This window comes from Palaemon carinicauda, chromosome 17 (assembly GCF_036898095.1).
Source record: "Palaemon carinicauda isolate YSFRI2023 chromosome 17, ASM3689809v2, whole genome shotgun sequence".
NCBI lineage: Eukaryota > Metazoa > Arthropoda > Malacostraca > Decapoda > Palaemonidae > Palaemon > Palaemon carinicauda.
Window position 1 is genome coordinate 51,246,233 of NC_090741.1, and position 23,031 is coordinate 51,269,263.

The window sequence follows — 23,031 nt, forward strand, 5'->3', positions numbered from 1 at the left end:
GCAGGAGTTAAGAGAGATGGTGTTATGGTGGAAATGGAAGAAGATTGCCAGACTATTGGTAATTGTTATGGCAATTAAAGAGAGATATGTCCAGATATTGAAAAAAATGGCTGAGAACTCAATTATTGAGATAGTCTGGACTTGTGATGAGAAGGAAAGAGTAAAGGTTGTTCAGAAAATCCTTAAATACTGTATAGTCTATAAGTGGAGTGGCCAGATAATAACCTGTATGAAGTCCCGGGAAATTGTGGAAATAGCTGATAGATGAAAGCCTTTATCTGAATGGATTATTGCAAAGGATAGAAGAGACATGAGAGACCTCTCATTGTTTAATCTTGTAAAAGGAGAGGCTGATATAGGAAAATTTATGATAAAGATTTTAATATGTAAGCAACTAATTAACTATTGACATTAGTCATATACTTTATACATATTGTTTCATAACACTTGCACTGTAGATTCCAGCTGACACTTGAATATTAGTGTCCTTGCCTTTATAATCATTTTGATTAATTTACTTGGAACTTTTTTTTCGTAATGGAAATTCAGACATGAAAGATTTATTAACCCTTTTACCCCCAAAGGACGTACTGGTACGTTTCACAAAAGCCATCCCTTTACCCCCATGGACGTACCGGTATGTTCCCCCCATGGACGTACCGGTATGTCCCCCCCATGGACATACCGGTATGTCCTTGCAAAAAAATGCTATAAATTTTTTTTTTTTTATATTTTTGATAATTTTTTGAGAAAATTCAGGCATTTACCAAGAGAATGAGACCAACCTGACCTCTCTATGACAAAAATTAAGGCTATTAGAGCAATTTAAAAATTATATATTGCAAAATGTGCTGGGAAAAAATAACCCCCTGGGGGTTAAGGGTTGGAAATTTCCAAATAGCCTGGGGGTAAAAGGGTTAATATGATAATAATTTTTTCTTTTCAGTTGATTTTTTGGGAAGCCATCTCCAACATTATGGAGCTGATCGACGCCCATCGGCGTGGTTCAACACGGTCATTGCTCGTCGTAGGAAGGGAGTTACCCCACAGACAGAGGAGGAAGCCTTGGATGAAATTACGGAAGCTATGGGGGGAGATGAGAAACTGATGTCGGATGATATAGATGGGAAATTTATGCGCAGGTATTTTAACCCTTTTTACCCCCATGGACGTACTGGTACGTCCTTGTAAAAAAATGCTGTAAAAATATTTTTTTTTTCATATTTTTGATAATTTTTTGAGAATATTCAGGCATTTTCCAAGAGAATGAGACCAACCTGACCTCTCTATGACAAAAATTAAGGCTGTTAGAGCAATTTAAAAAAAAATATACTGCAAAATGTGCTGGGAAAAAAATAACCGTTAAGGGTTGGAAATTTCCAAATAGCCCGGGGGTAAAAGGGTTAACGACAGTGTAAAGATGGATAACACGCTATTTTGAGAGGTTATGTGGTCATATTAGGAGTATCCTGAATTTTATATATGCATGATTTGTTATGTCTACAGTTTGCATGATGAAGAATCTGATTTCTTAAAATAAGAATAATTTGGATCTCAACATCAAGGTTGAATGTTACTATTTGATGAATCTGTTTGAATATAAGTAACTAAACAGCCCAACATTCCTAGGAAATGATTATATTTACAAGTAAATTATGCTGACATACATTGCTTGACTTTTGATAAATAGATTGCAGTAGAGTAGATAAATCTTCTTCATAACTTCAGCACTGTGGAAAAAGAGCTGAAACTATTGCTTTTTTTTTTTCCCCTAACAGGGAAGCTTTGAGAGAACTATGCAAACCTCTGAAAGTTAAAAAGGAAATCAGACGCCGGCTTACAGCTCGCCAGACGTCTTCTAGAACTGCCACTCGCACAATATCTGGGTGGAAGTCCTTTAAATATACAATGAGCATGCACTGGTACAAGGTACGTTATTTCGCAAAGTCTGTGTTGCACTAGTGGAGAGTTATTCTTTTTGCCTTTCATGGTCAGTTGCTGTAATTTCAATACAATATAGTAATGATAATTTAAATACCAGTAAATTTTATGTAGCAATTTTCACTCTTATTCTTTCTTTGCTTACGAGAGTAATATCCTGTATGTTATTCCTTTCATATTATTTTTTAAATGAATCCTTAGTTGCCTCTTCATACTTCAAAGTTGAACAAGTAGGGTAATACATATCACTTTTAGTTCCTAAAACATATCTCTTTACAAAATAAAAAAAAGAAAACTATTGAAATAATTTTTATATGCTTTTATCTCTAGATGATTCAGTCAGTTCGAGACACATTCCACGACTACAGTCTGTGGCATAAAGATCTAAAAGAAATAGAAGGGACTTTTGGGACGGGCGTCGGATCTTACTTTAGATTCCTACGTTATCTTTTCATCCTGAATCTTGTTATTTCGCTTCTTGTGTAAGTAGTAGCGCCAGAACTTGAGCATTTTATTTTGCAAGTTATCCTACCTATATTTTCTTTGCTTTTAAATTATCTTTTGTTTATTTTATGAAGGTATTTTGTTCAAAGTCAGTTGACTGGGTATTACTTTTTATTATCTTGTCCTGTCATTAATTTAATAGATATAGTGTGTGATGTACCATTATGTTTGAATGAAGAGCTTCAAAAATGGTCAAGGTTACCTTAGGATGAGGTAAAATCCTGTTAAATTCTACTACCTTTTCAAAGATGCAAATGGTATGAGTGTGGTAACAAGTCACACCTGCATGCATTAGAGATTATGTAGTATTTCAGGCATTATCTTTGAAGATTTAATCCCCAGTTAACCCTTTTACCCCCAAAGGACGTACTGGTACGTTTCACAAAAGCCATCCCTTTACCCCCATGGACGTACCGGTACGTCCTTGCAAAAAAATGCTATAAAATTTTTTTTTTTCATATTTTTGATAATTTTTTGAGAAAATTCAGGCATTTTCCAAGAGAATGAGACCAACCTGACCTCTCTATGACAAAAATTAAGGCTGTTAGAGCAATTTTAAAAAAATATACTGCAAAATGTGCTGGGAAAAAAATAACCCCCTGGGGGTTAAGGGTTGGAAATTTCCAAAGATCCTGGGGGTAAAAGGGTTAACACTCAGCAGAGATGTTGACATATCCTTATAATGCTAAAACAAAACATGAAGGTTATGTATAAAGTGCAGATGTGCTTTTATTATGTAGTCAGAAGTCTGGGCAATTTGTGTGGATGTTATTGATGGAGCAATTTGTGTGGATGTTATTGATGGAGCAATTTGTGTGGATGTTATTGATGGAGCAATTTGTGTGGATGTTACTGATGGAGAAATTTGTGTGGATGTTATTGATGGAGCAATTTGTGTGGATGTTATTGATGAAGCAATTTGTGTGGATGTTATTGATGGAGCAATTTGTCAAGTAAACTTTAGATAAGATTTTCTGAAGTGATCTTACCCTGTATTCAAAATGTTATATTCTTTGGAACATGAGTTTCCGCAATAGACCTTTAAAAAAACACTATTATTAGAGTGGGTCTATGAGTAGCTCTAAAGATAGGTATTGAGAAGTTCCTCTACTCCAGGTTGACTCCAGTACCCAGATGTTAAGGCATATCCTATGTCACCTCGGTTTAGTCCCACTTGACAGGGAGACTTTGATTTTCAAGTACAGTATAACTACATTTAAAACTGACTGGGGAAAAATAGCAGTGTCTTGAATTTGAATAGGTTTCGTGCTATTAGCAACTGAAGTGTCTTCAACTCTTGATGTTTTGCTTTTACAGAAGAGGATAATCTGGGAACTGGGACACTATGAACCAGAATTGAACATGCTTCTACTTGTGTTCTTCTCTATTCAACTGTCTACTGTACATACACATATATACAATTGCATTATTCTCATATAGTATTTCAGTTTTACCTTCAGATTATAAAAAAAAACACAACTTCATCATCTTCTTTGTCTGCATCTTTTCCCACTTTTATGTGGGGTCGATGTTTCTGACCAGCTTTCTCTATCTATCTCTGTCCCGCACTTCATCGCCGGTTAATCCCTTTGATCGAAGGTCTTCGTTGATACAGTCCATCCACCTTCGCTTTGGTCTCCCTCCCCTTCTCGTTCCCTGTACCTCCATTTCCATCACCCTCCTCCCAATACACAACATATATCTACCTAAATCAATGAAGCTGTATGATGTCACTTATCGTCACTCTTTTCGACGTAACATTAAATGTAATGATTACCTATAAGCAAACACGAATACCATAAACCAAAACAGTTATTGTATTATAATCCCACAATGTTTTTTTTTTAAACGAATCCACATTACAGTGGTTATTATGACTCCATCTCTTTGTTGCTGTCTCACAGGATTTTTTATACAGGAGAGGGGGTTCCCAGCCCCCTCGTCCCGTCCCTTTCAGTCGCCTCTTACGACACGCAGGGATAACGCTGGCACTATTCTAATTGTTTTTATGCCCCCGCGGCCACAGGGGGAACGTAGAGAGTAGAGGTCCCCTTTTTTGTTTTGTTTCTTTGTTGATGTCGGCTACCCCCCAAAATTGGGGGAAGTACCTTGGTATATGGATGGATTATGACTCCATATATAGAGAAATAACGTCAAAATGGTCACCACACTAGTGGAGGTCTGTACAGGTTTTAAATTTATTACTTCTGTATATCCCTCTCTACATGCTGCAACACCCAGCAGAAGTGCTGCACACTGCAGTTATATGGTTACTATTGAAAAGGAATCATATATTGTACCAATTTTCATTCTACTTTCTTTCTTCCGACTGATATAAGCAAGTGAAACTTTTAGTTTTTTCTCTCAATAATGAAAATTCCACAGTCTACCATTTTATTCTTTTTAGTTTTCACTATTTATTTTCATTTTCTTTTTACCGATTGACACAAGCTTGTGAAACTTTCTGGTTTGTTCTGGCCTCATTGTATTTTCTTTCTTCCGACTGATACAAGCATGTGAAACTTTTTGTTTTTGTGGCCTTTATGAAAATTCAAGCATACCATTATATTCTTTTTATTTGTTTCACTATTTATTTTCACTTTCTTTCTACCAATTGACACAAGCATGTGAAACTTTCTGTTTGTTTTTCTGTGACCATTATGAAAATTCAAGCATACCATTTTATTCTTTTTATTTGTTTCACTATTTATTTTCACTTTCTTTCTACCAATTGACACAAGCATGTGAAACTATCTGTTTGTTCTGGTCGTAACAAAAGTTCTACAGTCTACCACTTCTTCCATCTCGTGCGTAAATTTCCTGACAAGCAGCTGAAGCTATCGTGTTACTATCCTGTTCACATCAATCAGTATTAATTTCACAAAAACAAGGAATTTGGAATGAAGTCACCCTCAACAATGAATCATCTGAATCATCTCAAAAATCCTGAAAAAAAAGACAATTGTGAAAAACTGCGAACAAAATGAAAATAAGATTCAAAACATTGTCCAGAGTTCTTAAAAAATGGCTTTTTCAATTTTTTTTTTATTTTGCCAAGGTTACTAAACTGTTTATAACAAACTTTTGTTATTGTGAAATTTTGTAAACTTATCAAACACTTGGTAAAACATTCGCTAATCCTGCATATTTTGATTTTGTATATACAGTATATATACTTTTTCTTTTTTAAATCTTTTAACTATTTTGTAAGACGCCTACACACGGAAAGAAGGAAGGAAGGAATGCCTCAATAAAAATATATGTATGCGGATTTGATTAAGGAAGCAAAAATTCTTTAACCCTTTTACCCCCAAAGGACGTACTGGTACGTTTCACAAAAGCCATCCCTTTACCCCCATGGACGTACCGGTAGGTCCTTGCAAAAAAATGCATTTTCCAAGAGAATGAGACCAACCTGACCTCTCTATGACAAAAATTAAGGCTGTTAGAGCAATTTAAAAATAATATATACTGCAAAATGTACTGGGAAAAAAATAACCCCCTGGGGGTTAAGGGTTGGAAATTTCCAAATAGCCTGGGGGTTAAAGGGTTAATAACCCTTATGTATCATATTAAAGGGTAAGATTGACTTTTACACGTCAGACGGATAGTTTTCCGTAGAGTTCTGTGCGGTAATTGAATTGACGAAGCGTTGCATGACTGACAGTTCTGTTTTTCAGGTCTGGATTTCTTTTGACACCACAGCTGCTAGTTCGTTTGAGTCGTGACTCTGAGGAGCCTACGGATAACAACACAGCCAGTCTTACTTTAACCGATGGCATTGGTAAGTAGTTCTTTGTCAGGCAGTTCTTTTTTAATGAGGGTTTAGACTTAAGCTTTGTAGGAGAATACTGTATTGATATTAATTAGGAAAGTGGTTAAGTGCGTATATAAATGTGAAAAGCCTTCGTCGATTGAATATTTCAGATTTTATTGGTTTTCCAGTTAATTTTGTCTTCCCCTCAACCCTTTCGCCCCCAAAGGACGTACCGGTACGTTCTTGCAAAACACTGTTATTTACATGTTTTTGCATGTTTTTGATAACTTAATGAAAAACTTCAGGCATTTTCCAAAAGAATGAGACCAACCTGACCTCTCTACGACAAAAATTAAGGCTGTTAGAGCAATTTGAAAAAAATATATAGCAAAATGTGCTCAAAATTTAACCTTATGGCGGGGGTAAAAGGATTAGTTTATTCCTTCAAGTGAAAAACATATTTTTGATTTGGGAATTTGCAAGAAATTGCAATCTAGTTCTTCCCTAGTAAATACCCTGGGTATAATTTGATGTTGTACATCTTCCCATATTTATACTAGCAACAAGAAGTGTCTTCAGTCAGGAAATTGACACAGGTAGTCCTCGACTTACGACCTATGCTACTTACGACTGTTCGACTTCATGACCACTTTTTTCACTGTAATGACGTAACAAGTAAATAGTACACTAATAGGAACAATTTTCAATTTTCCTTGGAAATAATCTATTTTATTGTATAAAAATGAACTGATTTATCTTGGTAAGTTAGCATTTTCTTTTATTGATAATGTACAGTATCCAATATCAGTAAAAAATACATTAATCCTTTTACCCCCAACGCTATTTGGAACTTTCCAACACTTAACCCCCAGGCGTTTTTTTTTTTTAAGCACATTTTGGAATATTATTTTTTTAAATTGTGCTAACAGCCTTAATTTTCATCATAGAGAGGTCAGGTTGATCTCATTATTTTGGAAAATGCCTGAAGTTTCTCATAAAGTTATCAAAAATATGCCAAAAAATGTAAAAAACATTTTTTTGCAAGGACGTACCGGTACGTCCATGGGGGTAAAGGGATGAGTTTTGTGAAACGTATCAGTACGTCCATTGGGGGTAAAAGGGTTAAGAAAAGTTTGTTCCCATACTAACAAACCTTACGTTATTTATGCGGGTTATCTTTTGGCGAAGCTGGAAGGTAGCCATTCATCTTCTGTGGTTATAACCGATCCATTGTGAAATTCTCGATGGCAGTTTATTGGGAAGTGAACCTAAAATAGAATTTGTTAGGTTTTGCAAGCAGGGTGTGTGATTAATGAATATATCTTCCAGGAATAAAAGCAGACTTTTTGATCGTGAGTGATAGCATGATAGCCAACAGAGACCCTGCACCCTCTCAGGGAGAAGAGTTGCTAGTTTCTGAAGGACCACATCCATTGAGGAAGCAAGCTGGTGAACCGACGAAATTTGGTCCTGTCGATTGGCTGACAGGTTCTGTGAGTAATTTTGTTTTATTATTCGATGGAAACGTTTCCAACTCTTATGTATGTCATCTTTGCTTTACTTTAACCCTTTTACCCCCAGCCTATTTGGAACTTTCCAACCCTTAACCCCCAGGGGTTATTTTTTATTCAAGCACATTTTGCAGTATATATTTTTTAAACTGCTCTAACATCCTTAATTTTCATCATAGAGATGTCAGGTTGGTCTCATTCCCTTGGAAAATGCCTGAAATTTCTCAAAAAATTATCAAAAAAAAAAAATGCAAATAGCATTTTTTTGCAAGGACGTACCGATACGTCCATGGGGGTAAAGGGATGTGTTTCGTGAAACGTACCAGTACGTCCTTTGGGGGTAAAAGGGTTAAGATAATTTCTCTTGAGTAAGTTGATCAGCTGATGAAAATAAATCTTTGTCGTAGAAAAGATTTTAGGAAAATTATCAGTAAACAAAACTTTTTGATTCAGTGTTTATGAAAGAAAAATTGATGGCTAGTTACTATTGCCTCCTTTATGGTTTGTTCTTCTTTTCCATCATTCTTTTCCAGATAATGTGTGATTCACACTAGTGTTACTCGTCCATTGACATTTATTCTATGGTGAAAAACTTGTTTTCTAAATTATCTTGATATCAAGGGAAAAGAATTTGCTCCATCTCCCAATATGAAATATGATACAGTACAGTAGTTAATAATTTTTTTTAACTGAATTCTTAGTACAAGTATTATTGATATTATTAAGATTATTTGTCTTTGAGAAGGACTGTATAGTTTATGTGTAACATATAATTGTTCTGAAACTAATATAAACCCTCCGCTATTTATTAGGGTACACTTACGGCAAAGCTGAAAGATGAGCCATTAAAATTTTAGCTTGGGATAACCACCCCAACCGCTAGTTAGTGGGTGGGGGGTGTGGTTAACTGGCTACCCCGCTTACTCCCATACCTGGGGCTGAGCAACCACTTTGCCTTCTGAGTTGGTAGAGGATGGTCTTACTGCCTCTCTCTCCCATTTTGAGGCTTACAATTTAATAATACCTTTCCTTTTTCTTTGTAGTTGAGTGCATGGTTTGTTGATTGTAATCCCATGCGTACCTGTCCAGGTCCCTAAGGCCGCTATTACGGTACCTTCATGTCCGCCGTGGAGATGGACCCTACCAGCAGTGTCCTGCTTCCTGGGGCCGCCGATGTTCTCGGGATGACACCTGTAACAAGTGTAGAGTGATCTACCTCCCAGTGGGAAAGGTTCGAGCAACGGAAGAAGAAGAAGTCTAACTGTAATTCTTCACCTTCAAGGTCTTCCTTGAAGTTGAAGAAATCACAGGCTTCTTCTACCCCTAATCTCCACCCAAAGCTGCTCCTCCGCCTGTCCTCTCTGGGGGAACGGTCAACTAGCAGCGCAGCCCAGGTTACTCTAGGTCAACCTTGTGGGTCAGAGGATGGTACTGACTTCCCTAGCGAGTTGGTCCTGCCCCTGTCCTTTTTGCCATCAGTGGGTGTTGATATCCCCCCTTTTAAGGACGTTCATTTAGGATTCCTTCAGTTAGGGGCTGAGTGAAGGCTGTCGTCTTCCTCTTCGTAGGGTGATCCTCCCGTTGTGGGCGCAGGCGATGCAAGCCCGTCGGTCAGATTTCTGGTCCCCCGTGATTGACTCTGAGGACATTGCTAATCCACCAGGGGTGGTGGAGGAGCAGAGTTCAAGGCAAGTTTCCCCGGACACCTCTCTAGTTTGCGAGAGAAAACCGCTTTTGGGCAGAGGTCTCCTTACACTTACGCTTTTCCCCCTAAGGCAGGGGCAGGGCGTTGTTCAAAGCGATGTTTTCGTTTGGGAAAACAAATCTCTCCCTCGGGAGAGGAAGTTTCTGAGCTTGAACAGTCTTCCCCTTGGGTAGTTTCGGCTAGATGTTCCGCTTCGGAGGTTCTTCAGGTGGAGGAGTTCATGATCCCTCATCACCCTGGGCGTGCTCCTCCCCCAGCAGTTAGGAGACGCCTCTTTAAACCCTCTGGTTCAAGTCACGATATCCCTTCGTGGGCTCTTGACGGTCATACATTGGGCTTGTGTGACCTTGGGCCTTTGGGATCCCATTGCGTTGAGCCTTTGGGCTCTTGCAACCCAGGACTTTTGGGTCCTGGTCTCGTAAGGTCTTGGGCTTGTAGGAACCTGAGCCTTTGGGCTCTGGTTACATTGAGCCTTTGGGTTCTCACAACCTAGGACCTCCCGGTCCTTGTTACGTTGAGCCTTTGGGCTCTCGTGACACCGAGCCTTCAGGTTCACGTTACGGTGAACCTTCGGGCTCTCGTAGCACTGGACCTTCGAGAAGGCTTACCCTAGCGACGTCAACCTAGTTTGTCGGGATTTGCTTCGTTCTCCGAAGACTTAAGTACGACGGACTGATCCTAAAAGACTAGGTGGCTGACCTTCGTTACCACCGAGACTTCACCCCGAGTTTACCGAGATTGGAGGATTGAAGTAAATCTCGAGAGATACCCCAGCTTCCTTATCAGAGACAAGTATCCTTGGATACGTCCATTGTCATCGTGCAGAAGTTTTTTTCTATAGATCGACATGATCCAAGGAGGAGGAAAAGAGTCTAACCTCTACGAGAGGCACTTTCAGCCAGCAGTAGGTATGTCTCTAAAGTCACCGTTTCACTCATGTTCATTAAGCCTGCATTGGATTCTTTTGAATCCAACCTCTTTGGGGGCATGAATAGGAGCAGGAGTAAGATCCCTCCTATTTTGCAGGTCTCTATGAGATCCTGGCCGGAGACGGACCCGAGAAGACGGTTTACATATCAAATCTTCACCGTGGAGTCGACCTCCTTGGCCCTTCCCCAGATTGAACTCTCCCTCCAGATGAATCAAAGAAAGGGGGGCAGGCCATGCTGTACCACTCGGCCTCCGGGCTCTGGTCAGAGTCCGGACGGTGCCATCTCTTAAACCTCCCAGAGATAGGGCAACCTTCTTATGGACATGGGTTACCACCTCTCTTCGAGGAGAACTCAGATTTTAGCTCTGGCTCTTTTCTCAGACAACCTCCAATGTTGACCTTCTACTTGAGCTAGAACTTGTGGGAAGAATTGCCGACTACGGCAGCAGATGTTGATCATTTCTTTCCCGTCCATGGAAAAGTCTTCCTTCACCCTTTTGTCTCCCCTTTGGAGGATTCTTCCAGCGAAGAGAGAGATTCATCCACTCCCCTGCTGAGGGAAGAGAGAGATTCATCTACTCCCCTGCTGAGGGAAGAGAGAGATTCATCCACTCCCCTGCCGAGGAATTAGTTCCTGCTTTATCCACCATGCAGCAATCTTCTTGCTTGTTTGAAGGATCGCCGACAGCAGTAGCAATCGGTGGTCACCTTTCCTATCCGTGAGAGGATCTTCCTTTTCCTGTTTGGTCTCCCCTCTGGGATATTCCTCCCACGGGAATTGGGTTTGCCCATTCTCTGCCATTGTCCTTCAGAGTAGGCCTCGTTATCAGTAGTCTTGTCTCATTAGAAGAAGAATCTTACCTACTGACGTAGATCCTGAGAGATCCTATGGGAATTGGATTCATCCATCCCCCGCCCTTGATCTTCGGGAACAGGCCATCAGACTCGTCTTGCCAGCAAGATTTGTCTTGCCCAGCAAATTTGTCACGCCCAGCTGATTCTTCTGCAACTCCCAACGGAGATACTGAGAGAACCCCCTCAGCAACTCTTAACAGCCACATGTGAATATCTTTAACAAAGCAGTATCTTCGCTGCGACTTCCCTCCTGGAGGCCATCCACCTCCTCCTCTCTCAGAGAGTCTCTCATGCAACAGGTTGCAAAGAGGATGTCTGGATACCTATGTAGATCTTTGGCTTTGACCATCCAAGCTAAATAGACTGTAAGTTGGTATCCTGGAAGGGGTATCCCTTCCAGCATTAGGCGAGTTCCTCGGTTACCTTCGGGAGGAAAGCTTCTATCAGTCTCGGCAAAGAAAGGTCACTGCTAGTCTTTGAGCCTAGCCTTGAGATTGAAAGGAATTAACCTTTCCTCCATGTCGGCATCGCCCCTCCTCATACGGAGTTTCGGGCCTCCAGACCCTAAGTCGGAAAGGAGACCTCGATCCAGGACTCCAAGCAGTAGATGTTCACCTGACCTCGACGACAGGTCTCCCGCTCGTGTTTGTTTTGGCCAAGACAGTCGGTGAACCCCATGGGACGCCCTTAATGTCACTCATTCACGATGATGGGCCAGGTAATGCTCGACCTCGTTTCTGGCAGCTCAGATCTCCGAACCCTTTGGTCTGGTAGTCCTTCGCAGCATGACCAATGATCTATATCAACGGTTACTATGTCAAAGAGCCAAATCGAAACTGGAGGCCATTCCTCACGGAAACTACAAGAGTTTGGCCCTGAGTGTGAGCACTCTTCGTTAGCTCAGGGAAAGTCAAGAGAATGATCACCAAGAACACGTTCTCGTCTCGGATTCTCAAGGTCATGGACCAAGCATCGAATTCTTATCCCTCTAACTTGGACTATTTACAGTGTTAATATTATCAGAAGCACACATCTTGCGTAGGCCGCAAACCATGCATAGCACGGTTTTAGCGAGGTGTAGGGTTTCCACCAATTATGAGCAAAACACATGAAGGGGAAAACCCTGGGTCAAAGCCTAATAGCCAGTTGGCACGGACTTCCACCATCCTTAAGGGTAAGTCTTCCCCTATAAATAGTGTTGGTTTGTATTATTAATGAAACGAATGACAAATTTGGGAATAATTTGTATTTTTCTTAATGGCACAAACTTGTAGGCACCAGTTCCCCTTGATGTCCTACCCCAAGCAAAGTGGGATTCCTATCCCAGGTGTGAGTGAGTGGGGTAGCCACTACCCACCCCCTCGCTTAATAGTGGATGGGTGATTAACCCTCGCTAAAAGTCTAATAGCTCGTATTTCAACTTCGGCAAAAGTAATACCCCTTATATATAGTTACAGGTTCGTATCGTTGGAAAAAATACAAATTCCAAATTTGGCATTTTTCCTTCGTCAAAACCCCCTTAATTTGTACATCATTTTGAAGAAATAGTGCAGATGAATATTAATATTCAAAACCTGCATTAGTTTGATAACCATCACTAATTTGCTATGAAAAGACAACATATGAGATAACTATAGTCCATTTCTTTTAGCGATGCATATTTGCAACGACTCGCAGCGGTGCCCTTTTAGCTCGGAAAAGTTTCCTGATCGCTGATTGGTTAGAATTATCTTGTCCAACCAATCAGCGATCCGGAAACTTTTCCGAGCTAAAAGGGCACCGCTGCGATTCGGTGCAAATATGCATCGCTAAAAGAAATAGACTATAATTATCTAATACTACGGGCATAAAGTGTTTGATTTTTCTTATTCATGCTGCCAACATTAATAATGTTTTTCATCTAATTTTTACACAAAGTTTTGTACTTTTATTTGGTAGCATTACAAAATATGTGATCTCATTCTCAAGTTATTTTTTTTCTTTTATTTCAGGGTTGGTTTCAGAATACAGAGCTGTACTACGGGTCTTATCTAAATGGCACCTTCTCGCTAGTTTCTGGCCAGGAATACAATATAGCCGAAGCATATTTTTTTATCATCTTGCTGTCTTTGGTTTCGTACTTGGTAATGATCTTACACAGGTATGTTTTTCAAAGTGTCGTTGCTATAGATATTATCGCTTGTAAAATTCATATCGTAACGATTATTATTTATATGAATAGTTGTACATACATACATACATATACCTAGGCACTTTCCCCAATTTTGGGGGGTAGCCGACATCAACAAATGAAACAAAAACAAAAAGGGGATCTCTACTCTCTACGTTCCTCCCAGCCTGACAAGGGACTCAACCGAGATAGTTGTAAATGAGCAATTAGTATGACAAGGTCAAATATACCTGGTCATGCCAGTCATTTTTAATCATCTCTTAAAACTTATTAATCATTGTAAATGAAGCATCACCAGTAGGGGATACAGCAATGAAGTTATGCAAGTATTGAATTAATTTTAATATATAAGTTGTTTGAATTTTTAACCGAATCGTTTCACGTACAATGAAGTAACTGTGTACCTGCTGAAACCGTCTTTTGCTTCTACTAAGCAGAGAAAATATGTAAATAATATTTTAAGAGCAGAAAGTAAATTATTTTGATGGGAATTTTAACTCTGATCTCATTTTCTTTTTAGGGTAATAGTCTTATATAAAAACAACTACATTGACACTGTTCACGACATGTCGTCAACGTTCATCAAAAAGGTCTTCTCGTCTTGGGATTTCACCATCACCGAGAAGAAAGCTGCCTCCATCAAACACCGCAGTATTTATAATGAACTGACTGTAAGTGAAAATAATAAATCCTGAAAATATTATTAATTTAATTTCTTCTTTGTACATGGATTTTAATGGTTTCCACTTTCTTTAAGATATTTATTTGATAATTTGGGAAATATTATTTTAAGCAGCTGGGAAATATCTGAATTATACTCTACTTACATTGTTTTTAAATTAATGTTGCATTTTCTAAGTGAAAATAACAAATCCAGAAAATATTCATTTAATTTCTTCTTTGTACATGGATTTTAATGATTTCCACTTTCTTTTAAGATATTTATTTGATAATTTGGGAAATATTATTTTAAGCAGCTGGGAAATATCTGAATTATACTTTACTTACATTGTTTTTAAATTAATGTTGCATTTTCAAAGACATTCATGCAATTTGTTTTAAGAATGAATACATGAATATCATTTCCTTGTTTTATTTTTTTATTGTGTTATGAAACGATTAATTCAATAACTATTTCATCATTCTAAGGAATATGAGATTGAAATTATAACTAATTTTAATGTTTTATTTCAATGTATTGGGGCCCCTGGGCTTATAGCATCCTGCTTTTCCAATTAGGGTTGTAGCTTAGCAATTAATAATAATAATAATAATAATAATAATAGTAATAATAATTCTTTTTAGGAATTGCTCCAAGAATATCTAAACGAAGAAATCAGAGAATCTTTTGTCACTCGACTAATGGCGTTGTGTGTGAAGCTGGTTTTCTGGGCAATTGTCTGCGGTTTTCTCTCTGTTTTGGGCTGGGCTATGTACCTCCTGCTCTCCAGTAAAATCAGTGAGGATGTAGCCGAGAGCACAGTGAGTAGATATGTGTTATGATGATGATGCAAACTTATTCCTTATGGAACAATATTCCAATAGTTTATAGCCTTGAAGTATTGAGAGACATATTGGCATATTTTTTTGGAGAAAAAATTTCATATAGTGGAAGTTTCATTTTTGTGATAGGTCAGAGAGAAAATTTTGATGGCAATGTATTCCTCAACTGCATACATACATACATACATACATACATACATATACCAAGGCACTTCATCCAATTTTGGGGGGTAGCCGACATCAACAAATGAAACAAATCAAAAAAGGGGACCTCTACTCTCTACGTTCCTCTAGCCTAACAAGGGACTCAACCGAGTTCAGCTGGTACTGCTAGGGTGCCACAGCCCACCCTCCCATATTATCCACCACAGATGAAGCTTCATAATGCTGAGTCCCCTACTGCTGCTACCTCCGCGGTTATCTAAGGCATCGGAGTCAGCAGCAGTAAAGGAAAATTATAACTTTTTTGATGATTTTTTTAAAAGAAAATTTTTTAAATATATAGTACCATGTTATGTCGATCAGATTAGTGTAGACACCATACAGTTTTGAGGAATACTTTTCAAATTTGTATAAGCTAAGGAGTGACTGTATAGCATTTGCATATACTATGCGTACATCTAAGAAAGCAAAATCTTTTCGGTATCCATTAATGGTGTTATTGTCTTTTCAGAGCAGTGACTTGAGCTTGCTAATATATCCACTGATAGTAACCTTGATTATGATTATTGTTCCTGTGGCCTTTGAAGGTCTTGTTAACATAGAAGGCTACAGGTCGCCTCGCCACAAACTCTACGTCACCCTTATCCGGTATGTATTTCAGGAACTACTGTTATTGCATTAATTTTTGTTGCTATTTGTATAAGTTAATAGTAGTAGTTCACATTTCTAGCAGTGTGAATCTACAGTATATGAAGTACAGTACTTTGTATACATACATGATCTTTTTAATGAAAGAATATCATCTTAACCCTTTTACCCCCAGGCTCTTTGGAAATTTCCAACCCTTAAACCCCAGGGGGTTATTTTTTTCCCAGCACATTTTGCAGTATATTCTTTTTAAATTGCTCTAACAGCTTTAATTTTTGTCATAGAGATGTCAGGTTGGTCTCATTCTCTTAGAAAATGCCGGAATTATCTCAAAAAATTATCAAAAATATGAAAAAAAAATATTTTATAGCATTTTTTTGCAAGGACGTACCTGTATGTCCATGGGGGTAAAGGGATGGCTTTTGTGAAACGTACCAGTACGTCCTTTGGGGGTAAAAGGGTTAATGATCTTACCCAATATTTAGATTGCTTCATGGTTTGAAATGCAAACTTCTGTGATAAATATTTTAGAAAATGGTCTTGGTGAGTCTCTGACTATGTCTAAAGGCAGGTACGGAAGTAGCTGGCCCTTCTTCATTTTTCTGTCCCCCTCTCGAGGACAAAACAGTCAAAAGGTCTTACAAACTGGTCGGACCAGATGATGGCATGCTGCACTTCAGAACACCATTTTTTAAATCTAAAGAAGTATCTCTCCCCATCCTGTAACGAACGGGAGGATGGTGGATCTTTTACCGACCTATTGATCATCATATTTGGTATCCGAGTCCAACTGACGTCACCTTAGGGGAAAAAGGGTTCTCCAGTGTTGATCACATTCATGCGCTCATGTACAACCCAGGTCCTATCAGTCTTTCATCTATTCTATGTGATAGACGGATAAGGGGTGACAGTGGTCCTTGCTTTGCTTCCATACAGTTTGAGCGTTGGTCACTTCCAAGGAAGAAAATTGAACCTTCCAGTTTTGGTTCTAAGGGAGTTCCAGCTCACCACGCAGTGAGTTGGCCTGACTAAAGGACGAGGGTTTGTGTGGCTTTAAAGAGCAACTCAAACTCGCGATGAAGCAATATCTTTAATTAAAGGAATCAGATTTGTATGTCGGCCCGCTTTTGTCGTGGGTTCTTTCTTTGCGGTTTCGTTTTTTCGCGGCCAAGGACAATCCAATACCTATTCAATACATATTGCGATAAAACTCAAGCTGGGTGATGATTTCAAATAGCCTGCACTCCTTTTCACGGGGAGCGCTGCGCGCCGCTACCTATCTCTACACCCAGCTAGTCCTAGTTCATTCTGTACAGTGTACATCCATTTACTGTGGTAAAAAATTACAGCTGTATTTGAAATAAGCTTGATATTGATTAAACTGGTGTTTCACTTAACTGAATCCAATAATAATGCATGTAATGTTCACATTTTAGTTTTGTATTTATAATTAAAAACAGCGAATTATAATCTCATGCATTGTTTACATTCAAATCTGCTGATCAACCCTGGGAAGTCCGTCGTCAACCTCAATTTTCGGATCAAATAATTCCCTTATTATCAAGGTAAGCTACCGAAGGATATTTCATATTTACTAAAAGAAACAATTGGTATTTGATCTATCATTTTCCAATTAGCATACTAATTTCAATAGTTTTAAGTGAAATACTGCTCTCATATTTTATTTACTTATACTGCGAGTTGAATCACATAACGTTAACCGGAGTTTCATTCATGTTGCCGATGCACGATATTTTATAGGTTTTAGCTGTGTGGTACTATATATTATTATGTTTACCACACATATTATAATCTCTATTTATTACAATATCCTTACTAAAAGCTCTTAGTATCATTAGTTTTCTGTTTTAGGCGGCATTTTTATGAAAATCTTGGCATAAGGTTACTCTTAATTTCATTTATTTTGAATTTCTAAAGATAAAGTAAGTAAATCAACATTAATGATAACATTATTATGACATAACCAATACTTGGTAAGGTAGATGTTGCTGCAAAAGCCAACCTATATACAGAATTGTAAATGTGTTCGTTTGTTCGTTATGATCGGCGATGGAACGTAAACAAAGCAATGGTTTCGGTTTTAGGTGGCGTGTTTAGCAAAAGCATGATATAAAATCCTCTTTATTTAATTTATTTCGGCTTTCTAAGTATACAGCGAAATGCTTTCCACCGATTTAGATGGAACAGAGGACGTTGACAGTGCTAGTAGTGCAAACTTAAACTACTAAGATTCTGTCTAGTTGGGACAGGTAGCATCGTGTCAATTGTAATGTATTGGATGTAAACCTTGAAGAAAAGTAGACTGTATGGCCCCTCTTCTTTCCTTCCCCTTGCATATAGATTAATCATTCTCTCCGTGGCATACTGGATCAGACGTTGATGCTTGTAAGCTACCTTCTAAGCACCATTCTCATACTGGATCTGTAAGTAGCAGTTCTCCCCTATCCTTCCTTTATGAGGGGGAGGATTGTGAAATAAATACCCACCCAATGGCCATCATGTGTCGGGTATTCTATTCAGACTGCGTCTTCCCCTCGGGGGAGAAAGATTACTGTATTTCATCGACAAAGTACAGTACCAGGTACTAACCAACTACTATTCAGGCCCTATAATTCATCTCTATCATATGATAGTCAGATAGGTACCTGAAGTCATCTTCTTCGCTCCTTTATGAGAGTAGGGAGACTGATATTTTCCAAGGAAAAAAATATCAACATCAACCAGTTCATTTCTAGTAGGACTCCCTACCCACTAATAAGTGATTCTCCTATTTTAAAGGACGAGAGGCTTGTAAACACGTAGGCACAAATAAAAAAATTTAGAAATAATTTGTAGTTTTCTTAGTTAGGCAAACCTGAGTCCTTTTAAGTTAAACTTCCTATATGAATCTAAGCCAAATATCAAAAGTGAAGTCTTTGAGAAGGGAGTGGCCAGGGCTACTCGGACACACTCAGCCCCTGTTAACCCATTTACCCCCAGGCTCTTTGGAAATTTCCAACCCTTAACCCCCAAGGGGCTATTTTTTTCCCAGCGCATTTTGCAGTATATTTTTTTTCAAATTGCTCAAAAATCCTTAATTTTTGTCATAGAGAGGTCAGGTTGGTCTCATTCTCTTGGAAAATGCCTGAATTTTTTCAAATAATTATCAAAAATATGAAAAAAAAAAAATCTATAGCATTTTTTTGCAAGGACGTAACGGTACGTCCATGGGGGTAAAGGGATGAGTTTTGTGAAACGTACCAGTATGTCCTTTGGGAGTAAAAGGGTTAACTTCCTTGTTACTGATTTCAACAGCTGTTCCAACTCTATTCAAGACATTCCCTATAATAAACAATGCAGATTTGTAGTTACGAAAAATATAAATTACTTTTAAAACTTAGTCATTTTAGTGTCATTTTATCTTGAATATATTCCCTGAAATTGGTTGATAACTAATTGAATGATTGATTTTTATGCTTTTGAAGATGATTACTTATTACTTACTTTGCAGAACAATCTTATTAGAGTTAACAATATTGGGTGTACTTATTGGATTTTGGTATACGCCACATGAAAAGAATAATGCCGAATTATCTGAAAATGCAGAAGACACACTCACAATCAAGCAAGATAAAGCTCAGGTTAGTTTCTTTGTGGCAATTGGAGTTGAGTATCGCTCAGGATGGTTTTCTTTTGTACCATTTGCTTACCTACCAAGTCATTAGTCTAAGCATTATTTATGTATGGTTCATAATGGTTACCTATAGTCAGATTAAGTTAGCTATGTCCATTCAAGGGTATTTTGTAAGGGCTTCAATTTTTAAGGAAGATGAATTCTTAGAACATTAAACTACAGTATTTTCATCTCCACCAGTCATAATTAGCCTTCATTCAACACCAAAAAACTAGTATTTATTATAGTTGGTTGGTTATTAAAAACCTTGGTCTTAAGAATCATTAAAAGAGGAAACATCAACAATTATATATGTCAAAATATATTTAGATTTGTGTTATTGATATGTCTTGTTTTGTCTTTACTTTGAAATATTTTCAACTCATAAAGTTATGAATATGCTCATCCTTTGTAGTTATAGTATTTACTAGCAGAAACCACAATTTGAAAGAAGACAATTACAGTTTATTAACAGCATCAACTGAGGCGTTCACAATACCAAGGATATCGTTAAGTTAACATAACTTACACGAGATATATAAAAAAACGGTGTAATAGTGGCGCAAGGCATAATTTTTCCTACAATATTTCACTATCAATTCCCAAGTACAGTCAAGACCTGCCTATACTATGACCTCCTTTAACTAAGTAATTCACCAAAATGCGTCAATTTTTCTACCACTCCGATCCTTTTACTACCAAGATTTTCCAGAACCTGTTTTTTTAGTAGACTCAGCGTTCACAATACCAAGGATCTCCAAAGCTCAGTTCTATTTTTTTTATTGCTTCAGTGTCTTCTAAAAACATTCTCATTAAAAAGGGTAAATAGACTCCAAAACTTTTTAAAATTTGTTCATAAATCACAGGGATATCAGTGTTTAAAAACTGCCAATTTTCAAACACGTTATTCTTGTGATTATTATTTTCGCTCTCAGCCCCTGGAGATCCTTTGTATAGGGTATACCCAAGATTCATGATTTTAAGGGTTGATTGGATTTGTTTCTTTTACAGGAGGATGACTGCTGGGAAACATCCTTAGGAGAAGAAATATATCGTCTCTTGATTATCGACTTCCTCATCGGCCTCTTGATGAATGCAGCAGTAGTCTTCTTTTCTTTTGCAACAAAGAATAAATCTTTGTAAGTTGTGATGAGAGTTTTTTTGTATCAAGTATGTGAAAGAAATTATATTATTACTAGCTTAAGCTACACCCCTAGTTAGAAAAAAAAGATGCTGTAATCCCAAGGGCTCCAACAAGGAAAAATAGCCTATTGAGGAAAGGAAATAAAGAAATAATACCACACGAGAAGTAATGAATGATTAATATAAAACATTTTAAGATTAGTATATAAACTATGATGAGAGACTTGTGTCAGCCTGTTCAACATAAAAACTTTCACTGTAAGTTTGAACTTCCGATGTTCCGCCGATTCAACTGCCTTCATTAAGAAGGTAATGTTGCTGTCTGTCTTTAAAGCTCTTTTCTGGGCTCTACCTGTGCCGCTCCAAGAAATGCTCCTTTAGGTGAGCGAGCTGGGTTCAACCCTGGCATTCCTATGCAACTTTTTTCTCTGGTAATACATAGCAGTTATATACCTTAGAAAGGATGCTAAAGGAGCATTTCACTGGGCGGCACAGGTCTCTTGCCCAGAAATAGATTTTTCCTTCGTCAAAATCCCTTATTTAAATGTCCTCTCATTAGCATTGTCAAAATCACATTATAAGGCTGAGTTAATCAATAGGACTCAGTCTGTTAGCAGTTGTCTGTTTAAGATACCCTTAAGTTATCCCATTTGTAGGATGATGATTGTGTTTTCTGAGCTGGACCCTTGGAAAGAATCAAGGTCACAATCTCTAGCATTGTTAACCCTTTTACCCCCAGGCTCTTTGGAAATTTCCAACCCTTAACCCCCAAGGGGTTATTTTTTCCCCAGCACATTTTGCAGTATATATTTTTTAAATTGCTCTAACAGCCTTAATTTTTGTCATAGAGAGGTCAGGTTGGTCTCATTCTCTTGGAAAATGCCTGAATTTTCTAAAAAAAATATTAAAAATATGAAATAAAAAATTTTATAGCATTTTTTTGCAAGGACGTACCGGTCCGTCCATGGGGGTGAAGGGATGTGTTTTGTGAAACGTACCAGTACGTCCTTTGGGGGTAAAAGGGTTAAAGGAAATTGTCTTTCTTTGTTGTTCGTTTATCATATAAAGGAATTGTAAAAGGGTTTGAGATACAAATATTTTAGGTTAAGGATGCTAAAACTATAATTTGCTCATGTTAATCTGCCGTAGATGTATATAACTCAAGGTAGCCTAAATAAACAGAATTTTAACTGTTTAGTAGTAATAATTATTAGTACCATAAAAGTTTTTTTTTTCCATTTTTGGTCACAGTTGATATTCAATGACTCCTTTCGTGACTTCAGAATGTTTTTAAACTGAGTGTATTACTTGATGTATAATGTTACTTTTGTTCTAAGGAAATGAAGCTTGCATTATTGATAATTGTCCTTCGACTGCCGACTAACGGTACATTTATTGCAGGGGAAGACCACAGCAGTACTTGCTCGAATTCAACATTAGCCGCAACACGCTTCATCTCATCTACAATCAGACGCTTCTTTGGGCTGGCCTCTTCTTCTGTCCTCTTACACCACTTATTGTGCTTCTAAAAATGGTCATCACATTCTATATACAAAAGGTATATTTGAATAATTAACTACTGCATTATGTATAGAGTATATGAAATTTTTTTTTTTGTTCTCAAAATATTCGTAATATGAATGCTGTGTTGCATAATTATACACTGCACTCTGTAATAGTATAGGTCAGTGGCATTTGAGATGAAATTTCTTTATATTTATATGTAGTAGACTATAGTAGTCTTCTACTTATAACTTTATGTAATCTTTTCAGTTTATCATCCTGTCTTTTATGAGAGCCGACGAAAGACCGTGGAGAGCAGCTCAAACCGAGACAGTCTTTTTTGCCCTCACACTGGTGTCTCTTATCCTTAACTTCTTGGCTTATGGCTTCATTGTGATCAGGTAATGTAATCCTTCATTTCAGTTTTAAGAATTTTGGTTGTCTGTATATGGCCAAGAACAGGCTAAATTGGTTAAGTTGTGCAAGGATATTTATTGTATATGTACTCATGAAATTAGGGATTTCTGGGCTCCACCTGTGCCGCTCCGTGAAATGCTCCTTTAGCATCATTTTTAAGATATATTTCTGCTATATATTACCAGAGAAAAAGTTGCATTGGAATGCTAGGGATAAACCCAGCTCGCTCACCTATATAAGGTGTCGGTATAGTAACTGGGGCGTGAAAACCACTGTCAGAGGTCTCGTGCCATTTAGATCTCTCCTCTTCAAATTCCCCCGTTATACCTACTTGGAATTAATAAATTTTGGAAATGAGATCCTAATAGCCTGTGATCTGGTCAAAAGGTTGGCACAAAAAATTCAAATGTTATATATTCAGTAAAATTTTAGAATATATGTATTTTTTCCCCTACCTACCGATGATCAACGCAGCAACTGGGGTCTTGCATTACTGTTGAGAAAATGAAAATTAGAGCAATCAGAAGCTCAACTAGAAAATAAATGCCACTGAGGCAGCTGTAATCTTCAATGAAGCCTGCTTGAAAGAGAGCATCTAGTTCCAAGAC

The 23,031-nt window shown here is 37.9% G+C and overlaps 1 protein-coding gene across 4 annotated transcripts in view; it reads left to right on the plus strand.

The window, feature by feature from the left end:
* Nucleotides 1–23,031, plus strand: part of LOC137656744 (transmembrane channel-like protein 7) — a 65,388-nt gene that overhangs the window by 11,843 nt on the left and 30,514 nt on the right. For 3 of the 4 annotated variants that reach the window (XM_068390992.1, XM_068390991.1, XM_068390994.1), the window contains 13 exons: nucleotides 947–1,142; nucleotides 1,779–1,929; nucleotides 2,272–2,423; nucleotides 6,126–6,229; nucleotides 7,532–7,695; nucleotides 13,196–13,344; nucleotides 13,895–14,045; nucleotides 14,680–14,856; nucleotides 15,551–15,687; nucleotides 19,199–19,328; nucleotides 20,372–20,499; nucleotides 21,905–22,061; nucleotides 22,277–22,407. In XM_068390992.1, the coding sequence (XP_068247093.1) occupies nucleotides 947–1,142; nucleotides 1,779–1,929; nucleotides 2,272–2,423; nucleotides 6,126–6,229; nucleotides 7,532–7,695; nucleotides 13,196–13,344; nucleotides 13,895–14,045; nucleotides 14,680–14,856; nucleotides 15,551–15,687; nucleotides 19,199–19,328; nucleotides 20,372–20,499; nucleotides 21,905–22,061; nucleotides 22,277–22,407 (1,927 nt within the window). Of the gene's footprint in view, nucleotides 1–946; nucleotides 1,143–1,778; nucleotides 1,930–2,271; nucleotides 2,424–6,125; nucleotides 6,230–7,531; nucleotides 7,696–13,195; nucleotides 13,345–13,894; nucleotides 14,046–14,679; nucleotides 14,857–15,550; nucleotides 15,688–19,198; nucleotides 19,329–20,369; nucleotides 20,500–21,904; nucleotides 22,062–22,276; nucleotides 22,408–23,031 lie in introns of all 4 variants that reach the window. The other variant, XM_068390993.1, reaches the window with a different exon arrangement.